The sequence below is a fragment of the Pipistrellus hanaki genome (genome assembly GCF_964339955.1).
Source record: "Pipistrellus hanaki genome assembly, chromosome: 15".
Lineage (NCBI taxonomy): Eukaryota > Metazoa > Chordata > Mammalia > Chiroptera > Vespertilionidae > Pipistrellus > Pipistrellus hanaki.
The window spans coordinates 36,793,900-36,812,393 of record NC_140517.1 but is presented as its reverse complement, the minus strand read 5'-3'; the positions used below and the strand labels follow the sequence as shown (position 1 = coordinate 36,812,393).

Below are 18,494 nucleotides of genomic sequence, written 5' to 3'. Positions count from 1 at the left end.
AGGGAGGTGAGTATGCAATGGTGCCTCAAGGACACAGTGTACAAACTTTGAGGGTTCCTGTGGACCATGTGAAGGAGCTGATGTGCAAGAGCCTTGTGAGAGAGCACCAGGGATTAAGGGAGGAATGGGTGTAAGGAGAGCATGGTGGCATGGGAAGGTGGGAAATATGTGACCATGTGGGCTCACTGTACAAGTGGAGATGGGCACATGGGGCAGGCATTCAAGGGCCTGAGGCCAAAGCAGGGGTGGGGAGAGTGCTGGTGTGGAGGGGCCTACAGTTCATAGGATCAGTGTATGTGAAGCAGGTATAAGTGTGCAAGCGGGCCCCAGGAATCAGGGAGGCCCAAGGTCATGAAGACAGGGCTCAGTGTGGGACATGAGCCAGCTGTGCAAGAGCCAGGTGTCCTCTGAGGAGACATGAAGGGCCTAGCTGTTGAGGAGGTTGTGGGAGTAAAAGCTTCATGGGCTGTAAGTGGGAAAGGGTGTGCAAGAACATGTGGAGGAGTATGCAGGTGTCTTGGGGCACCTGAGGAACAAAACGGAAGCGTGAGTTTAAGGGGAATGCAAGAGGTACGCAGGCTGGTGTGCAATGTGTGTGTGAGTCGGAGGGCCACCGGGATCACAGGGGTACGGCTGGGGACTGAGCGTGTGTGAGAGGCATGTGTGAGTGTGAGAGATTGAATGATAGGAGTGTGTCAGGTGGGCAGGAGATGATCTAGGGCCACATGAATGTACTCTTGGGGTAAGTGAATGTATAAAGACATGAACACTTTTGGGTTGGGCATAGGAGGGGCTGAGACAGGGCCAAGAAGTAGGCCTGCTCACTAAGGACATGTGGGGGCTCTTATGGGACTTGAAAGGGTAGTCCAAGTGTGCCTGGGTGGTAAGTGTGCGGGGCTACAGTGAGGGCATGTGGGAGGTGAATGGACAACTATATGGCATGCTAGTGCTGCATCCAGAATAAGTGGGATGGGCATTGTGTGGGCACATATGGTGGCTGGTGAGGGCTGGGCTAGCATTCCATGGCCCCCAGGGTCCCCACAGTGAGTGGGCAAAAATGTGGGCATGCGTAGGCCAGGGCCAAAAGAGGGCAAACTAGTGTCTGCTGGGAAGGTGAGCTAGGGGTGGGTTCCAGTACATGAAGGTGTGGGCTTGGTCGAATCAGGACTCTAAAGGCTCCAGGATAAGTGTGCAAATGGTGGGGACATAGTGTGCTAGCACCACAGTGAGGGCACACAGACTCTGCTTCACGTACAAGGGGTGTGTGTACATCCATGTGTGCGCCAAGGCTGCAGAGAGGCAGACAAGGGGAACGGAGGGTATACAAGGGCGCTGCAGGACCCGTAAAATGTGTGTGAAAGGGTGGGCATAGGCTTGTAGGAGCAGAGCAAACGCCCACCAGGGTCTTCAGACCAGATGTACAAAGCATGCATGGAGTCCAAGGGTGCGAGGAGCGTGCCCCCAAACCTGGGAAAGCCAGTGAGTGAGGTCGTCTGACCTGGGGCATCTCCCACTGGGTGCGGTTGGTCTCTGAGATCTCGAAATAGATGCGCTCGATGCGGCGGGAGGCGCCCATGATCTCGATGCGGCCCAGGTAGGGCCGGAAGTACTCCAGGATGCTGTCGGCCAGCTCCAGGAAGTTGCGCAGGCGCGGGTCGTGTGGCACGTGCTCTGACAGGTCAATCAGCAGCACTGCCACGTTGAAGCCGATTTCGCGGGCTGGCTCCTGGAAGCGGTTGGCGAACTCCTCGCAGTTGATCATCTCGTTTTCATCCGCTTCAGAGCAGGACAGCAGGAACTGGATTTCCGGGCTGCTGAACTGCTTCTGGCTGTCCATGGCCTGGGTGCGGCAGGGGTGGGGAAGAGGTCAGAGGGGTGACCTGGGGAACCTGAATGCTCTTCTTAAAACAACTACAGACTTTTCATGAAGACAGACAAGTCCAAAATCTTATTAACAGCTGGCACTGGCGAGGCTGTACCAGTCATTAAAATGTTAAAATATTAAGCTTCGTCCCCGCGCTCTGTGCGTTATCCCGGTGTGCCTGACAGGCCACTCCCCACCCGGCCTCCTTCCCCTCCCCTGCCTGCGGGCCATGGCCTGCACCTTAGGCGCTCTTGGTCCTCTGACTGTGGGTGGAAGATGGAGCTGAGGCATTTCTTGCCCTGCTTCCTCTCTGTGCCGGTGTGCTCCTTGTTCCAAGGTGAGTCCCACAGCCCTGTCCACGCAGCACCTTCTGTCTCCAAGTTAGGTAACTACTCTTTCCTCCGGGCCAGCCCCTGACCAATGCTTGCCTCAACCTCTGACCCTTTCCCAAGTGCCCCCTCTACATTTCCAGCAACCAAAAATTGACACCTGACGCATGGAAGCCTCTGAGTCACACCTGGTAACAGTCATGTGCCCATCACCCAGAGTTAACAAATGCTGCGAAAAGATATTTTTCAAATACTACATTTTAAAAAACATATTGTAGAATTAAAACATTACAGGTATGATTGGAGTCCTATCCGATATCCTTCTCTTGCTCCACCCCGCCTCCACTATCCTAAACATGTGTCAATACTTTTACTACCTATATCCCAACATTTTTCCACCAAAAAATAAAAATAAAAAAAATACTGTATCCTGTGCATTTTTTAAATTTAAAGGAGCATGTAATTTGAAACTTGTCTTTTTTCACTCAACTGCATGTTTTCTTTTCTTTTTCTGTTTTATTAGTCCTCATCCGAGGATATTTAAAAAAAATATACTTTATTGATATTTTACAGAGGAAGGGAGAGGGATAGAAGAGTTAGAAACATCGATGAGAGAGAAACATCGGTCAGCTGCCTCCTGCACACTCCCTACTGAGGATGTGCCTGCAACCAAGGCACATGCCCTTCACCGGAATCGAACCCGGGACCCTTCAGTCCGCAGGCTGATGCTCCATCCACTGAGCCAAACCAGTTAGGGCCTGAGGATGTTTTTCCATTGATTTTTAGGGAAAGTAGAAGAGAGACTGGAAAACAAAGAGAAACATCAATGTGAGAGGAACACACCAGTTGGTTGCCTCCTGCATGAGCCCTGACCAGGGCCTGGGCAGGGAAGAAGCCTGTGACCAAGATACGTGCCCTTGACCAGAATCGAATCCAGGACCCTTTGGTCTGCAGGCCAATGCTCTACCCCTTGAACCAAACTGGCTAAGCCAACTACTGTATGTTTTCTAGATCTATTCATGTTGATATTTGGATCAAATGAATTCATTTCATGGTAGTATTCCTGTTTTAGAAAAATAGTACTCTTTATTCTCCTGATGACGGACACTGAGGTTGTTTCCAGTGTTTTACTTTGCAGGCAACACTTAGATTGAATATTTGGTGCTGATCTCCTATGCAAGAGGCAGTTTTTCAAATGTTTTGACTGCACCCACAGTAAGAATACATTTTTATAAAAAAGAGGTTTCATGACACAGTTCTGACTTTCATTGTGCAACTCCCTCTGTAATGTTCTATTTTATTTCTAAAGATGCAGGTCATGACTTAACTAAACTAATTTCATGATCCATAGGTAGGTTGCCACATGCAGTTTGAGAAATGCTGCTCTGGGGTATGAACAAAAGTGAAATTTTCTGTCTCTAAAAAGTGCTTTGTAGTCAAGAACTTTGCAAAATGCTTTCTAAATGAGTAACATGCTTTGCAAATCATGAAGGGCTCTAAAAACCGCAGAATGTGGAGACATAATCACACAGGAACTCCTCACCTCTACCCTCATCCACAGAACTATCTCCTCCTTTTATGATGCAGGGTGACACTGAACCCTTAAAAGTGCCCCCCTGCCCACTGGGGGCCTGGGACTCCATCCCCTCCATTCAGTCCTGGACTCTGCTCTTGTGATTTGCTGCTTTCTCTTTGTCATCATCTGTTTGCCCACTCCCTTCTTTTGAAATGCCTTCTTCTCTGACATCAGATCCCTAAAGGTTGGGGGAATCCAGGCCTGGAATTTGCATCATTTTCTTTAAATATACACCCTCCATGGAGATATCATTGAGGTCCAAGGCTCTGGATGTCATCTCATACCAATGATGGCCAAGTCTGCATCCCAGCCCTGACTGCTTTCCAGAATCCAAACACAGCTAAAACCCTACCTAACAACTCTTTGTGGATCTGTTCCCCAAATTGGAAATGGCCCAAACTGAACTTTTGATTTCAAAACCTATCCTCTCACACTCTTCCCATCTCAGGAGTCATCCTTGATTCCTCACTTTTATCTCACCACCCACACCTAACCCACCAGCAAATCTGTCAGCTCTGCTTTAGACAGATCTAGGTCTCACACACTTTACCCCTTTAGTAGACCTCATTCAGGTTCTCCCTCCCCCTTTGTCTCCCATTGGACCATTACAGCAACCACCTCCCTGGTCTCCCTATTCCCCATCTGTTCCCAAAATCAGCTGAAGGGACCCTGGAAACATCAGAGTCAGGTCACATTTCCCCTCCTTGCCCCCTTTCCTCTGAGAATCCTTCCTCGGCTCCATCTTACTCAACTTAAAAGTCAAAGAGGCTCTGCCTATCTGCCCCCTTCACCTCTCAGACTCTATTTCTTCCTCTCTTGCCACCAACAGCTCTCTCCAGCCACACGGCCTCCTTTGCATCCCTCTATTCCCACCTTTCAGCTTGTCTCCTTCGCCTGGGATGCTACAACTTTCCCACCCCACCTCCACCCATCTTCACATGGTACCTTTCAGCTTTTCCTTCAATATTCTCTTCTAGAAAGACCTTCCTGGACCATGCAGATTACAGGATTTATTCAAACCATACTTTCTTATACAATACCCTGCTCATTTTCTTCAGACCACAGATTATAATCTGAAATTATTTCGTTTATTTACTTTTTTCCATCTGCCCCTCCACACTGGGCCATCAGCTCTGAGGATGTTTTGCTCTCTGCTACACACATATTCACCAAATGAATTAAGCATCTTGAAAACTGCAAAGAGTTTATAACTGTTACAATTTTTAAAAATATTTTTTATTGATTTCAGAGAGGAAATGAGGAAAGAGAGATAGAAACTTCAATGACAAGAGAGAATAATTGGCTATCTCCTGCATGCCCCACACTGAGGATCAAGCCTGCAACCTGGATATGTGCCCTGACTGGGAATTGAATCATGACTTCCTAGTTCATAGGTCGACACTCAACCACTGAGCCATGTTGGTCGGGCATAACTATTACAATTCTTTAACATTTGAAAGTCCCTTTTAAAAAATCCTGAACTTGTTTTTTAAACCATAAAGAAATGTAAGCCTGAATGGTGTGGCTCAGTGGTTGAGTGTGAACCTATGAACCAGGAGGTAACAGTTTGATTTTCAGTCAGGGCACATGTCCGGGTTGTGGGCTCCATCCTAGGGTGGGGCATGCAGGAAGTAGCAGATCAATGATTCTCTTTCATCACAGATGTTTCTATCTCTCCTTCTCCCTTTCTCTCTGAAATCATTAAAAAATATATTAAAAATAAACTGAAAAGCACATTGTAAAAATACAAAGATTTGTGAAGAGTTCAGAAAACTACATAAAGCTTGGTAAATGGTCAAACATTTAGAAACGAGAACTTCACCATTCTTAATCTCTAATGAACTCATGTATCTGAGCATTGACACAAGGGCTGCTGACATCACAAAAGAGGAGGCCCGGACAGGATGTGCCTCCAGATAGGCAGATGCAGCACCATCAAAAACAAACAAACAAAAGCAAACAGAAATAAAAATTCCATGCCCTAACTGGTTTGGCTCAGTGGATAGAGCATCAGCCTGCGGACTGAAAGGTCCAGGTTCGATTTCGGTCAAGGGCATGTACCTTAGTTGCAGGCACATCCCCAGGAGGAGGTGTGCAGGAGGCAGCCGATTGATGTTTCTCTCTCATTGATGTTTCTAACTCTCTATCCCTCTCCCTTTCTCTCTGTAAAAAAGAAATAAAATTATATATATTTATATAATTTTAATATATATATATATATATATATATATATATATATTAAAAATTCCACACCTGAAAGTCTGATTGAGCTTCTTGACCTATGTCCAAGTTTACAGGAAACATAGGGGACAGAAGAACACAGTAAGTACCACGACAAAGTTGCATCAGCCAGATCCAAACTGTGGGAAACTCAAGCACAGCACTGTTGAATAATAGCCACGAGCCACATGTAGCTACTGAGCATTTGAATCGTGCCTGGAGCAAACTGAGACATACTCAAAGTATAAAAAACACATACTGGATCTTGAAGACTTATTATGAAAAAAAGAATGTAAAATATTTAATAATTTTCAAATTGAATATAGATTGAAGTAATGTTTTGGATACATTAAGTTAAAAAACTTATTTGGATACATATTGTTAAAAATAGCCTGGCCAGCCGAAACCGGTTTGGCTCAGTGGTAGAGCATCGGTCTGCGGACTGAAAGGTCCCTGGTTCGATTCCGGTCAAGGGCATGTACCTTGGTTGCGGGCACATCCCCAGTAGGGGGCGTGCAAGAGGCAGCCAATCAATGATTCTCATCGATGTTTCCAACTCTATCCCTCTCTCTTCCTCTCTGTAAAAAATCAATTTTATATATATATATATATATATATATATATATATATATATATATATATATATATATATATATATATATATTAGCCTGGCCAGTGTGGCTTAGTCTTTGAATGTAGACCCAGGAACCAAGAGGTCAGCACCAGTCAATTACCAATCAGGGCACATGTCCAGGTTGTGGGTTGCATCCTCAGTAGGGGGCGTGAGTGGGGCAGTCAATTCAAGTTACTCATGAATTCTATCCTTGTCTTTTCCTTTCTCTCTAAAAATCAATGAAACCTACTAAAAAAATAATTTCATGTGTCCGGGCCAGTGTTGAGCATTAGTTGAGTGTCAGCTCACCCACTGAAAAGTTATGAGTTCGATTCCAGTCAACGGCACATACCTAAGTTGCAGGTTCAATCTCTGGTCCCAGTCTCATCTCTCTCTCTCTCTCTCTCTCTCTCTCTCTCTCTCTCTCTCTCTCTCCCTTCCACTCTCTAAAAATCAATGGAAAAATATTCTTGGGTGAATATTAAAATAATAATAATAATTTCACATGTTTCTTTTTCCTTTTTCTAAAGCATAGGTACTAGAAAGTTGTAAATTATACATATTGCTCACATTGTACTTCTGCCAGACTTCTACAGGACCAGTCACCTGGGTCTCCAGCAGATAAAGCGCCAGAAAAAGTAAACGTGATGGAGGGAAGCAGTAGATTTAAAGAAATGTAAACCAGCCCAGCCAGCATGACTCAGTAGCTGAGCTTTGACCTATGCACCAGGAGGTCGATTCTCCATCAGGGCACATGCCTGGGTTGTAGGCTTGATTTCCAGTGTGAGGCGTGTGGGAGGCAGCCAGATCAATGATTTTCACCATTGTTTCTATCTCTCTCCTCCCTTCCTCTCTGAAATCAATAAAAATATACTTACAAAAAAAAAAAAAAAAAAAAGGAGAAGAAGAAGAAGAAGAAGAAATATCAGTCAATTGCAATAGGCGGGCCTTGTTTGGATCCTGGTTCAAAGAAGTTACAAAAAATTATGTGATATTTATGATATTTGGATATTTGAACACCAACTAGAATCTAGTTACTAGATATTTGATTATTTAAAGAATTGTGAATACGTTTTTTGGTTTTGGTTGGGGGTGATAATGACATTATGACTTGTTAAATTTAAAAAAAAGCCTACAATTTCATTTATATGAAGTGTCCAGAATAGGCAAATCTATAAAGATAGAAAGTAGATTAGTGGTGCCTGGGTTGGGAAATGGAAAGTGACAGCGAAAAGGTATGGAGTTCCTTTTTGGATGTGATTAAAATGTTCTAAAATTAGATTGTAAGGATGCTTGCACAATCCTGTAAATATACTAAAAAAAAAAAAAAAAAGTCACTGAATTGTACATTTTAAATGGGTGAATTTTATGGTGTGTAAATTATTTCCCTACAAAGATATTTTTAAAAAGAAAATTTAAATTTAGAGATACGTTAAAAATATTTGCAGATCAAAAATAAAGAAAACCCCAAAACAGTACTGACCAAGAATAAATTTGTAGCTTTTAATGTGTTTTCAACTACCAAAAAGGGCTTTCCAAACTAATGCAAAAGTTTGGAACCTGCAAAGTACTTATTAATGGAGATGTGTCTTGCAAACTGTCAAGAACTCTGTCAACCATGAAGAACTTGGGAAACCATAAAACAATGCTATATAGTTTTAATGCAGATTTATATATGAATGGAGATGCAGAAATAAAAAACTGGAGAGTGGATAATAGTGGCAGTCCTTGGAGAAGTGGAATGAGAACAGAATTGGGGCCAAAGGTGACCTCAGTCATAGCTGTAAGTTCTGAGTTTCTTTACAGGAAGAGTGTATTTCTGTATTATCTATTTCATTAAAAATGAGTCAAGTATTTTAAATTATTTTCTACATAAAAATTAAGTATTCTGCATGACCCCCCTCCCCCAAAAACAACAACAGCAAAGTCAAAAGACAAAATGATGAACTTAAAAAATAGGTGCAACTCCTATTACTAGCCAAGTTATAATAAGTTAATATATAAAGAGCTCCTAGAAATCAAGAATAAAAGTACCAACATCCCAAGAGAAAAATAAGCCAAGGACATTGTTATTTCACTGAACAATTAACATGAAAGAAATAACATGAAAAGATTATTAACTGCTCCTCTAACAAGAGAAATGTGAATTAAAACTGCAATGCACTACCATTTTTTACTTATCTGATTGGCAAAAATCCAAATATTTGACAATGCGGTCTGGTGGTGAGGCTGTGGGGAAACAGGCACTCTCACATGATGTTAATGAGAGGGAAGATGACAAAATCTGTCCAATGACAAATGCATTTACCCTTTAACCAAGCAATCCTGCTTTCGATTAGATGTAACTGCACATATAGAATGATGTGTGTACAAGGGTATGGTTGTAGCCAGCATTGCAAATGGACCATAGGGGGCCTTCCTCAACACATTTACTTCTATCTCCTAGAAATCTACAATATCTGTGCTATAAACTGCACCTTTGTAAAGTGCACACAACTACTACAGAATGTGTTGTAATATCAAAAGACTGGGAACAAAGCAAATGTCCATCAGCAAGGAATAACCAAATAAAACATAATATATACACAAAGTGGAATACTGGGCACCTGTAAAAAAATAATGAGGGAACTCCCTGTACCTCCAGAATATATTAAGTGATATACACTAATGTATGTAGTTCATTACCTATTATAAAAAAAGGAGGGAAATAATATCTGGAAAAATGATGGAAGGATACAAAAGAAATTAATGCTACTTTTAGCAATGGGAGTTGGGGAAGGGCAGGTTGACAAAGAGGTGAGAATGAGGGGATCCAAGATGGCAGCTTAGGTAAACACACCTAAACTGCTGCCGTGCACAACAATTTCAAAACTACAACAAAAAAACAAAACACAAAACGTCTATCACCCAGAACCATGGGAAAGCTGGCTGAAAGGACGCTCTAGAACTAGACTGAAAGAGAAAGGAGCATTCAAGGCACAAGAGCTGAAAAACTGAGGTACTGGGGCACGCGCGCGCAATACGGGCTGGCAACAGATCCCAGCTGGCAGAGGGCGTTGCTTTCTTCAACCCAAAGAGAGACAAGCTCCCGATGTCTCTGAAATCCAGTTTCTGGGGAGAAGCTAGACTGTCTGTCATCAGGTCAGAAAATGAGGGTGGCTTGTTTGCAGAGCTGCGTGCAAGAATAATTGCTTGCTGTGCTGGGGTGTGAGACAAGGGGATGCGGTCAGAGAGGCAGATACGGCTGACAGGCAGCCATTGCTGTAGGCCACGCCCCAGCCTAGTGACGCCCTGAGACTCCGCCCTTAGACTCTGCCTCACACAATCTACAAACACACCCAAGCTCCAAGCAGCGGCTTTGCATATGAATGGCCTTCTCTAGTGCAATATAACCTAGCAAACTTGCAACCTGATGCAGACAGCTCCAAAGCCTCCATACTGTAAGCAGGGAGGAGAGGACTGTGGTTCTCGCTGTAGCTCCTGCAGGGTGGCCTCAGACAGTAGCTGAACTGCACCCCATTGGAGATCCAGAAGCCATTGTATCTAATGGTCAGTGTGAGACACCAGACTTCAACTCCTCACATCCATAAGTGACACATTCGGGAGGTGGACTCTGAGCACCAAAGCCCCACTGATACAAGGCCTGCACCAGAATTGTGTCTCCAGCGCAGCAGTTCTTCCATTATAGATACAGAGGGACTTAACAGCCAATTGGCCTGGAGGTCAATTCCTCCCAGTGTACCAACAGCAATCAAGGCTTAACTAAACCAAGACTCAACCCACAAAGGGGTGTACCAAGAGCAACCACCTCAGGTGATTGGGGAAGCTGAGCTACTGGCCCCTATAGGTCACCGACCACACAAAACCACTCCATCAACACAGAGAGGCAACCAAAATGTGGAGACACAGAAGTATGTCATAAATGGGAGAAATGGAGGAAAGTAAACTACTGGATGACACAGAGTTCAGAATCACATTTATAAGGTTACTCAAGAATCTTGTAAAAACCACTGAGAAACTTGAAGAGACCTTCAAGGACCTTAATGAGAATACCAAAAAAATGGAAAAGGACCAGTTAGAAATTAAGCATACACTGTCTGAAATAAAGACTATACAGAAACTCAACTATAGATCAACGTATCCCAAGAGTCAAACCAAAGATCTGGAATATGAGGAAACAAAAAACACCCAACCAGAGAGGCAGAAAGAAAGAAAGAAGAATCCAAAAGTGTGAGGATAGTGTAAGGAGCCTCTAGGATGGCTTTAAGCGTACCAACATCCAGATTTTTGCGGTGCCAGAAGAAGAGAGAGAGATCAGGATATTGAAGGCCTATTGAAAGAAATAATGACAGAAAACTTTTCCCACCTGGTGAAAGAAATAGACTTACAAGTTCAGGAAGCGCACAGAACGCCAAACAAGAGAAATCCAAAGAGGACCACACCAAGACACATCATAATTAAAATGCCAAGGGCAGCAGAGACCGGTTTGGCTCAATGGATAGAGCGTCGGCTTGGGGACTGAGGGGTCCCGGGTTCGATTCCGGTCAAGGGCATGTACCTTGGTTGCGGGCATATCCCCAGTAGGGGTGTATGCAAGAGGCAGCTGATCGATGACTCTTTCTCATCGATGTTTCTAACTCTCTATCTCTCTCCCTTCCTCTCTGTACAAAATCAATAAAATATATTAAAAAAAAAAAAATGCCAAGGGCAAAAGACAAAGAGAGAATCTTGAAAGCAGCAAGAGAAAAACAGTTAGTCACCTACAAGGGAGTACCCATAGGACTGTCAGCTGATTTCTCAACAGAAACAATGCAGGCCAGATGGGAGTGGCAAGAAATATTCAAAATGATGAATAGCAAGAACCTACAACCAAGATTACTCTACCCAGCAAAGCTATCATTCAGAATTGAAGGTCAGATAAAGAGCTTCACAGATAAGAAAAAGCTAAAGGAGTTCATCACCACCAAACCAGAATTATATGAAATGCTGAAAGTTATTCTTTAAGAAGAGGAGGAAGAAGAAAAAGATAAAGATAAAAATTATGAACAACAAATACATATCTATCAACAAGTGAATCTAAAAACCAAGGGAATAGCCGAAACCGGTTTGGCTCAGTGGATAGAGTGTTGGCTTGCAGACTGAAAGGTCCCGGGTTCGATTCTGGTCAAGGGCATGTACGTTGGTTGCAGGCACATCCCCAGTAGGAGATGTGCAAGAGGCAGCTGATCGATGTCTCTCTCTCATCGATGTTTCTAACTCTCTATCTCTCTCTCTTCCTCTCTGTAAAAAATCAATAAAATATAATTTAAAAAAATAAAAAAAATAAAAACAATAGAAACCAAGGGAATAAAAAAATCTGATGAACAGCAGAAACTGGTTTGGCTCAGTGGTTAGAGCATCGGCCTGCAGACTGAAAGGCCCTGGTTCTATTCCGGGCAAGGGCACATACCTTGGTTGGGGGCACATCCCCAGTGGAGGGTGTGCAAGAGGCAGCTGATCGATGATTCTCTCTCATCGATGTTTCTAACTCTCTATCCCTCTCTCTTCCTCTCTGTAAAAAATCAATAAAATATATATTTAAAAAAATATACAGTATTAACTGGTGAATATAATAGAATCAGGGGCATAGAAAGGGAGTGGACTTATAATTCTCAGGGGAAAATGGAAGTGGGGAGTGAGGGAAGATACTTAACAAAAAGGGTATACCTATAGAGAAAGACAATGGAGGAGGGGGTAAGGGAAGAGGTGGGGTAGGAACCTGGTGAAGGGGAGCTATGGGGGAATAAAGAGGAACAATTGTAATAATCTGAACAATAAAGATTTATTAAATAAAAAATAAAAAAAGAAAAAAGAAAAAAAAGTCACCTGAGCTACAGAAGGATTCTTACAGAAGAATACGTGCTCAAAATCTTGTGCATTTTACTCATAGGAGAATCTCTATCCATCACTCGAGGCTTCTTTACTTATATTTTTTCATGCAGTTATTACATCCTAATCAACTAACTTTTTTCCCCTTCAATATCAGAAGAGATACAACAAATATACAGAGGGAATAAAGAAGGCTGGTAGAAGCAGGCACATTGGCAATAACAAAAAATAAACCTGACAACTGCTTTGAATGCAGAAGTGAGAACTTTTAAACATACATCAAAATAAAAGACACAATATTCTAAACTAGAGCCGGGGAGCAAATAGGCTTAGGCACCTCAGGTCTGTGAGGCCACCACTGCTGTTCATTACAGTGAAACTGAGTCATCAGGAAAAAAGGTTAAATTATATTTTGAATTCAGCGAACAAAAAGGTAGAATATGCATTGCCCATTGTATAAATTTGTCAATAAAAATGGCATACCGTATTTTTCGGCGTATAAGACGACCTTTGAAACGAAAAAAAGTCAACCGAAAATCGGGGGCAAAAGACCAAAATTGCACAAAAATTACCTGCAGATCTTGACGGCAAAGTAAGTCTTTTCTTTGAAGTGGGGGGTAGTCTTATACAGCGAATATAGGCCTAAACCTATGTTTTAACTGTAAAAATACAGTGTGTGTGTGTGTGTGTGTGTGTGTGTGTATATATGTGTGTGTGTGTGTGTGTGTGTGTGTGTGTGTGTGTGTGAATACTGTATTTTCCATATATATATATATATATATATATATATATATATATGTTAACATTTGGGCAACCTTGGGGAATTGTATTCAGGAATTCAATGTACTGTTTTTGCAACTTCTCTATAAACTTGAAACCATTTCAAAAGAAAAAGTTAATGAAATGTTGATGGAAATGATATGGCAGTAATAATAGTACAGGTGTACCTAACTTTATTGCACTTTGCAGATACTTTTAAAAATTTTTTAAATAAATTGAAGGTAAGACCTTCTACCAGCAAAAGATTATGACTTGTGCCCAGCCAGTGTGGCTCAGGGGTTGAGCTTCGACCCATGAACCAGGTCACAGTTCAATTCCCAGTCAGACTCAATTCCCTCCACCCCCCGTGGGGGGCATGCAGGAGGCAGCTGATTCTCTCATCATTGATGTTTCTATCTTTCTCTTCCTCTCCCTTACTTTCTCTAAAATCAATTTATTTTATTATTTTTTAAAAATATATTTTATTGATTTTTTACAGAGAGGAAGGGAGAGGAATAGAGAGTTAGAAACATCTATGAGACAGAAACATCAATCAGCTGCCTCCTGCACACTCCCTCCCTACTGGGGATGTGCCCGCAACCAAGATACATGCCCTTGACCGGAATCAAACCTGGGACCTTTCAGTCCACGAGCCAAACTGGTTTCAGCTCTAAAATAAATTTAAAAAGAGATTATGACTTGCTGAAGGCTCAGATGATAGTTAGCAATGTTTTAGCAACAAAGTATTTTTAAAAGAAGGTAGGTACATTGTTTTTTAGACATAATGCTATTGTACACTTGACCAACTACAGTACAGTGTAAACATAACTTTTATACACACTGGCAATCTAAAAAAAGTTGTGATTTGCTTTATTGTGATATTAAATTTATTGCTGTGGTCTATAACCAAACCGGCAATATCTCCAAGATATGCCCATAAAAATAGTAGCTAACACCTTTTGATTGCTGCTGTGTTCCAGGCACTGTCCATTCTCCCAGCAGTCCTGTCAGATAGTTAATGTTACTATCTCAGCCCCATTTCACAGAGGAAGAAACTGAGGCTCAGAGCAGACAAGTGACTTAGCTGGGTTTACATAGGGAGAGAGAATACAGCTGTGATGGAGTGGACTGAGGGAAATGAGTGGGCTCCTGGATGAAGCTGATTTTGGTATTTCCCTCCTAACAGCCTCACTATTCAGACTTCCATGGTCACTGGTGTCATAAGATTATAAGCTTCATGAAGGCAGGATTGTGTCTGTCTCCATTATGCTGTGTCTATGGTACAGAGGGAAACTCAGTAGATGTTTATCAGCTGAATAGCTGATCTCTATCTATTATAATAACCCTATATAATGAAAGCTTAATATGCAAATTGTCCCCTCCACCAGGAGTTCAACCAGGATTTTGACCAGAGGGCAGGTCTTGGCCAGCCAACGTGGGAAGGGAGGCCATGGCCAGCAGCCACAGCCACTAGATACCCTACCTGTGCACGAATTTTGTGCACCAGTCCTCTAGTAGTATTATAACTATTTATAATGACAATAAAATGATGGCTTTCATTTGTGTTATTATATTTCACATTAAAAACAGTTCCAAGGGCTGTTGTATCTCATTTTACAAATAAGGAAACTGAGGCTTGCAGAGAATTCTCTTGCCCAAGGCAGGTAGTCAGGAAGGATATGACTGGGACTTGGCACCCTCACCCAGCTACTTTCCAGCACTCACCTTCTGGAAGTCCTTCTTGGAAATGAGGCCACGGGGGTCCGTGACATAGTCCTGGAAGGCCTCTGAGCCCACGATGTCCTTGAGTTTCAGGAACATGTCAAAGAACTTGAGGATCATCTCCACGTTGGATGAGGATTCCACCAGCATGTCCACCATCTGCCGGGCAATCATGCCATTCACCACGTTCCCTGTGGACAGCCCCAGGTCAGTGTGATCCAGCAGAGCCTCCTTTCTGGAGACCCATGGCTTGCTTCCCTCTTCAGCTCAAGAGCTTCCCACGGCTCACCAGGACCCACTGTGCTGGTGGAAGCTTCCCCGGCCAGCACACAAGCCTCCCCTTCAAGGGCGTGGGTCACTTTCTGATCTCAATCACCATCACGTGCCAACCTAGCTGATCCTGTCTTTGTCCACCTCCCGGAGAGCTGAAGGAGCCATCAATAAAGTAACGACAGCAAAAGCTAATGCAGGTGACAGATGCTGTGCTGGCGAGATCTCACCCTTGTAAGGGAGGTATGCTACTATCCGTTTTTACAGGTGAGGAGACTGAGACTCAGGGAAAAAGTCAAACACTCAGGACTACACAGTCAGTAAAGGGGTGAGGAGAGTTTGAACCCAGAAATACATAATTTCAGAGTTCACACACTGAAGCCTTCCACTAGCCTACAGAGGCCAAGTAGGTCCACAGATGAGTGAGGCAGGCACAGGGAAATAGCAGGGAGAGGTGGAGACTGTGGTAAACTGGGATCTCATACTGCCTTCTGAAGCAAACTGGCTCCAGCTTCTTTGTGTAACTTTCAATTTTAACATTTACATAAAAGGTGCAGTAGTGCAAGGGAAATCTGGATTCAACCATTGTTGACATTTTGCCACATTTGCTTTTTTGCTTTATACTCTTCCCACTTTCTTTTCGCCCTGAATCATTTGAGTGTTAGCTGCAGGCCCAAGACCTTCCCCCTACGCGTTCCATTGGATATGTCCTAAAAGACAAATATAATCATAGCATAGTAACCAAAATCGGAAGATTTAACTGATATAATTCAGCTATTTAATTCAGTCCAGCTAATTTTTGCCATGTGAGACTGAACCCAGGGTTACCAAATCTTTCATTTTTTCAAGAAAAGCTGGAAATCTGATGTTTAAAGAAAACCTTCTGATTTAAAAAAAATATATTTTATTGATTTTTTTTTTAATAAAGAGGAAGAGAGAGAGATAGAGAGTTAGAAATATCGATCAGCTGCCTCCTGCACACCCCGCACTGGGGATGTGCCCGCAACCAAGGTACATGCCCTTGATGGGAATCAAACCCGGGACCTTTCAGTCCACAGGCCGACACTCTATCCACTGAGCCAAACCAATTTCGGCAAAACCTTCTGATTTTTAAAGTTAATGCTTAGTTACCAAAGAACCTGAAACTCTAAGAGGAGTAATCATTACAACATTGTAGTGAAATATTTTTAAAAACTTGAATATCTATCAATGGGAATATGGTTAAATGAATCACTGTAACCCATACAATGCAGCACTATGCAGCCATATAAATGAATGAGGACAGGCTTTATGACCTCTATAGAGAACAGTCTGTCTACTAGTTAAATTGTTTCATTAATCAATAATAAATTATAGGTGTTCTATTTTTATTTTATTATTATTTTTTTAATCCTCACTGGAGGATATGCTTAGAGAGAGAGAGAGAGAGAGAGAGAGAGAGAGAGAGAGAGAGAGAGAGAGAAACATTGATGTATATGGAAATATCCATTGGTTGCCTTCTGTACGTGCCCAAATGGGGACCAACCCTGCAACCCCGATTTGTGTTCTGACTGAGAACTGTGCACAGGATGATAAACAACGGTGTCCCTCTGGTTGGGAAATTGTGGTTGTTTTTAAGTCTGCTAAGTTTGTTAGGCTGCAAAACATAGCTGATATGTTTAGAAACAAAATAACTATTAGGCTATTTAAAGTGTCCAGCCCATCTACCTTATTAAGATTTTTCTAGGGGCCCTGGCCAGTTTGGCTCAATGGATAGAGCGTTGGCCTGCAAACTGAAAGGTCCCAGGTTCTATTCTGCTCAAGGTACATGCCCAGGTTGTGGGCTTGATCCCCAGTAGAGGACACCCAGGAGGCAGCCGATCAATGATTCTCTCTCATCATTGATGTTTCTATCTTTCTCTCCCTCTTCCTTCCTCTCTGAAATCAATAAAATAATATTGTTTTTAAAAAATATTTTTCTGGGGATTCAATAATCTGATGTATATACAGCTAGGACCTGGCACATGATAAGTTCTCAATAAACGTCTGCTTGCCCTTGTTAATGTGACTTCTTAACCAACCCATTGATATCGACATGGTATCAGATAGAGTTGAAGGTTAGGGTCTGCAGCTTTGTAGCCGCCTTCCCCTGCCCCCAATGTGTACCTTCCAGCAGTGACAGCAGCATCACCACCATGTCCTTCTGCAGGTCCAGCAGCTCCTTCAGCAGCTCGATTTGGCTTGAATCCTAGAGACCCACACCACAGCCATATGAGGACTGGTTTCTGCAGAGACACCTCCCCCATCTCCAGCTGCTTCTGTTCCTCCTCACCACCCAGCAGGGCCTAAGACATCTTTTTTCCTCCCCTCTTACCTCCGAGGGGACCCGAGTCCAGACATGTTCCTCGGAAGCAGGGGGAAGGGTAGAGAGACAAAAGTGTGGGGATGGGGTTGACATTTGGGGAGAAGCAGGCCCAACAGGTGATATGTAGGGGCAAGGGCTGGCAGACAAGGACTGGGAGGAGTATGGGGCTTGGAGAGCAGACTTTTGGGGCTCAGACAGAGACAGGCAGAGGAAAGTACTGGGTCAGAGACACAAATAAGGGAATGAAGTATCTGAAGGGATGGGAGCTCATCACCGCGTCTGGCTAGGTGCATGGTTAGTGAATGAATGTGTGATGGGAAAGGTGGGACTCTGGGTTCAGGAAGAAGGCTGGAAGATACAGCCATGTGTTTTCTGGCAAGCTATCTGGGAACAATGTAGGACGTGCTGCCTCTCCTGTTACAGTGCCGAATGCAAAGCCCAGAAAAGCTTCCAACATGGTCAAAGTTCTGCCTCATGTCCATATCTGTATAGGTTGAGCTACATAAAATTGCCAATATTTTACCATTTTGATCCACAAAGTGGTAATTTCATATGGCTTTACCAAATAAAATGGTGGAGGGGGGGGGGATAGCAGAGAAATGGGACACAAGGCTCCTTCTACCCCAATATTAGTTCTAAAGTTGCTTATTCTAACCCTAACACATTTCCACAGTTCCAAAGCTCTGTATTCTGAGTCTAGGATTCTAACAATCCCAGGATCTCGAGATCCTGAGATGGGTGTGTGCCTGCCCAGAACCCAGCGCTTGTTTCTCTTAATCCCACGCTCAGAGCATGTGAGGCTAGCTTCATCTTCTGGTTCCAGGATTGAGTATATGACCAGATCTGGCCAATCAAAGCCTTCTTTCTCTTGACCCTGGTGATTGGTTCAGGATGGGCATGTGACCCAATAACCCAATCAGAGGGAATTG

The 18,494-nt window shown here is 43.2% G+C and overlaps 1 protein-coding gene across 6 annotated transcripts in view; it reads right to left on the bottom strand.

Moving 5' to 3' along the window:
- Positions 1-18,494, bottom strand: part of RYR1 (ryanodine receptor 1) — a 125,227-nt gene that overhangs the window by 14,765 nt on the left and 91,968 nt on the right. For all 6 annotated transcript variants that reach the window (XR_014796923.1, XM_084905623.1, XM_084905625.1 and 3 more), the window contains 3 exons: positions 17,367-17,448; positions 14,955-15,142; positions 1,499-1,840 (listed from right to left, as the gene is read on the bottom strand). Coding sequence is in view for 5 of the 6 variants with exons in the window: in XM_084905623.1 (XP_084761749.1) it covers positions 1,499-1,840; positions 14,955-15,142; positions 17,367-17,448 (612 nt within the window). In the remaining variant the exon portion in view is untranslated. The remainder of the gene's footprint in view (positions 1-1,498; positions 1,841-14,954; positions 15,143-17,366; positions 17,449-18,494) is intronic.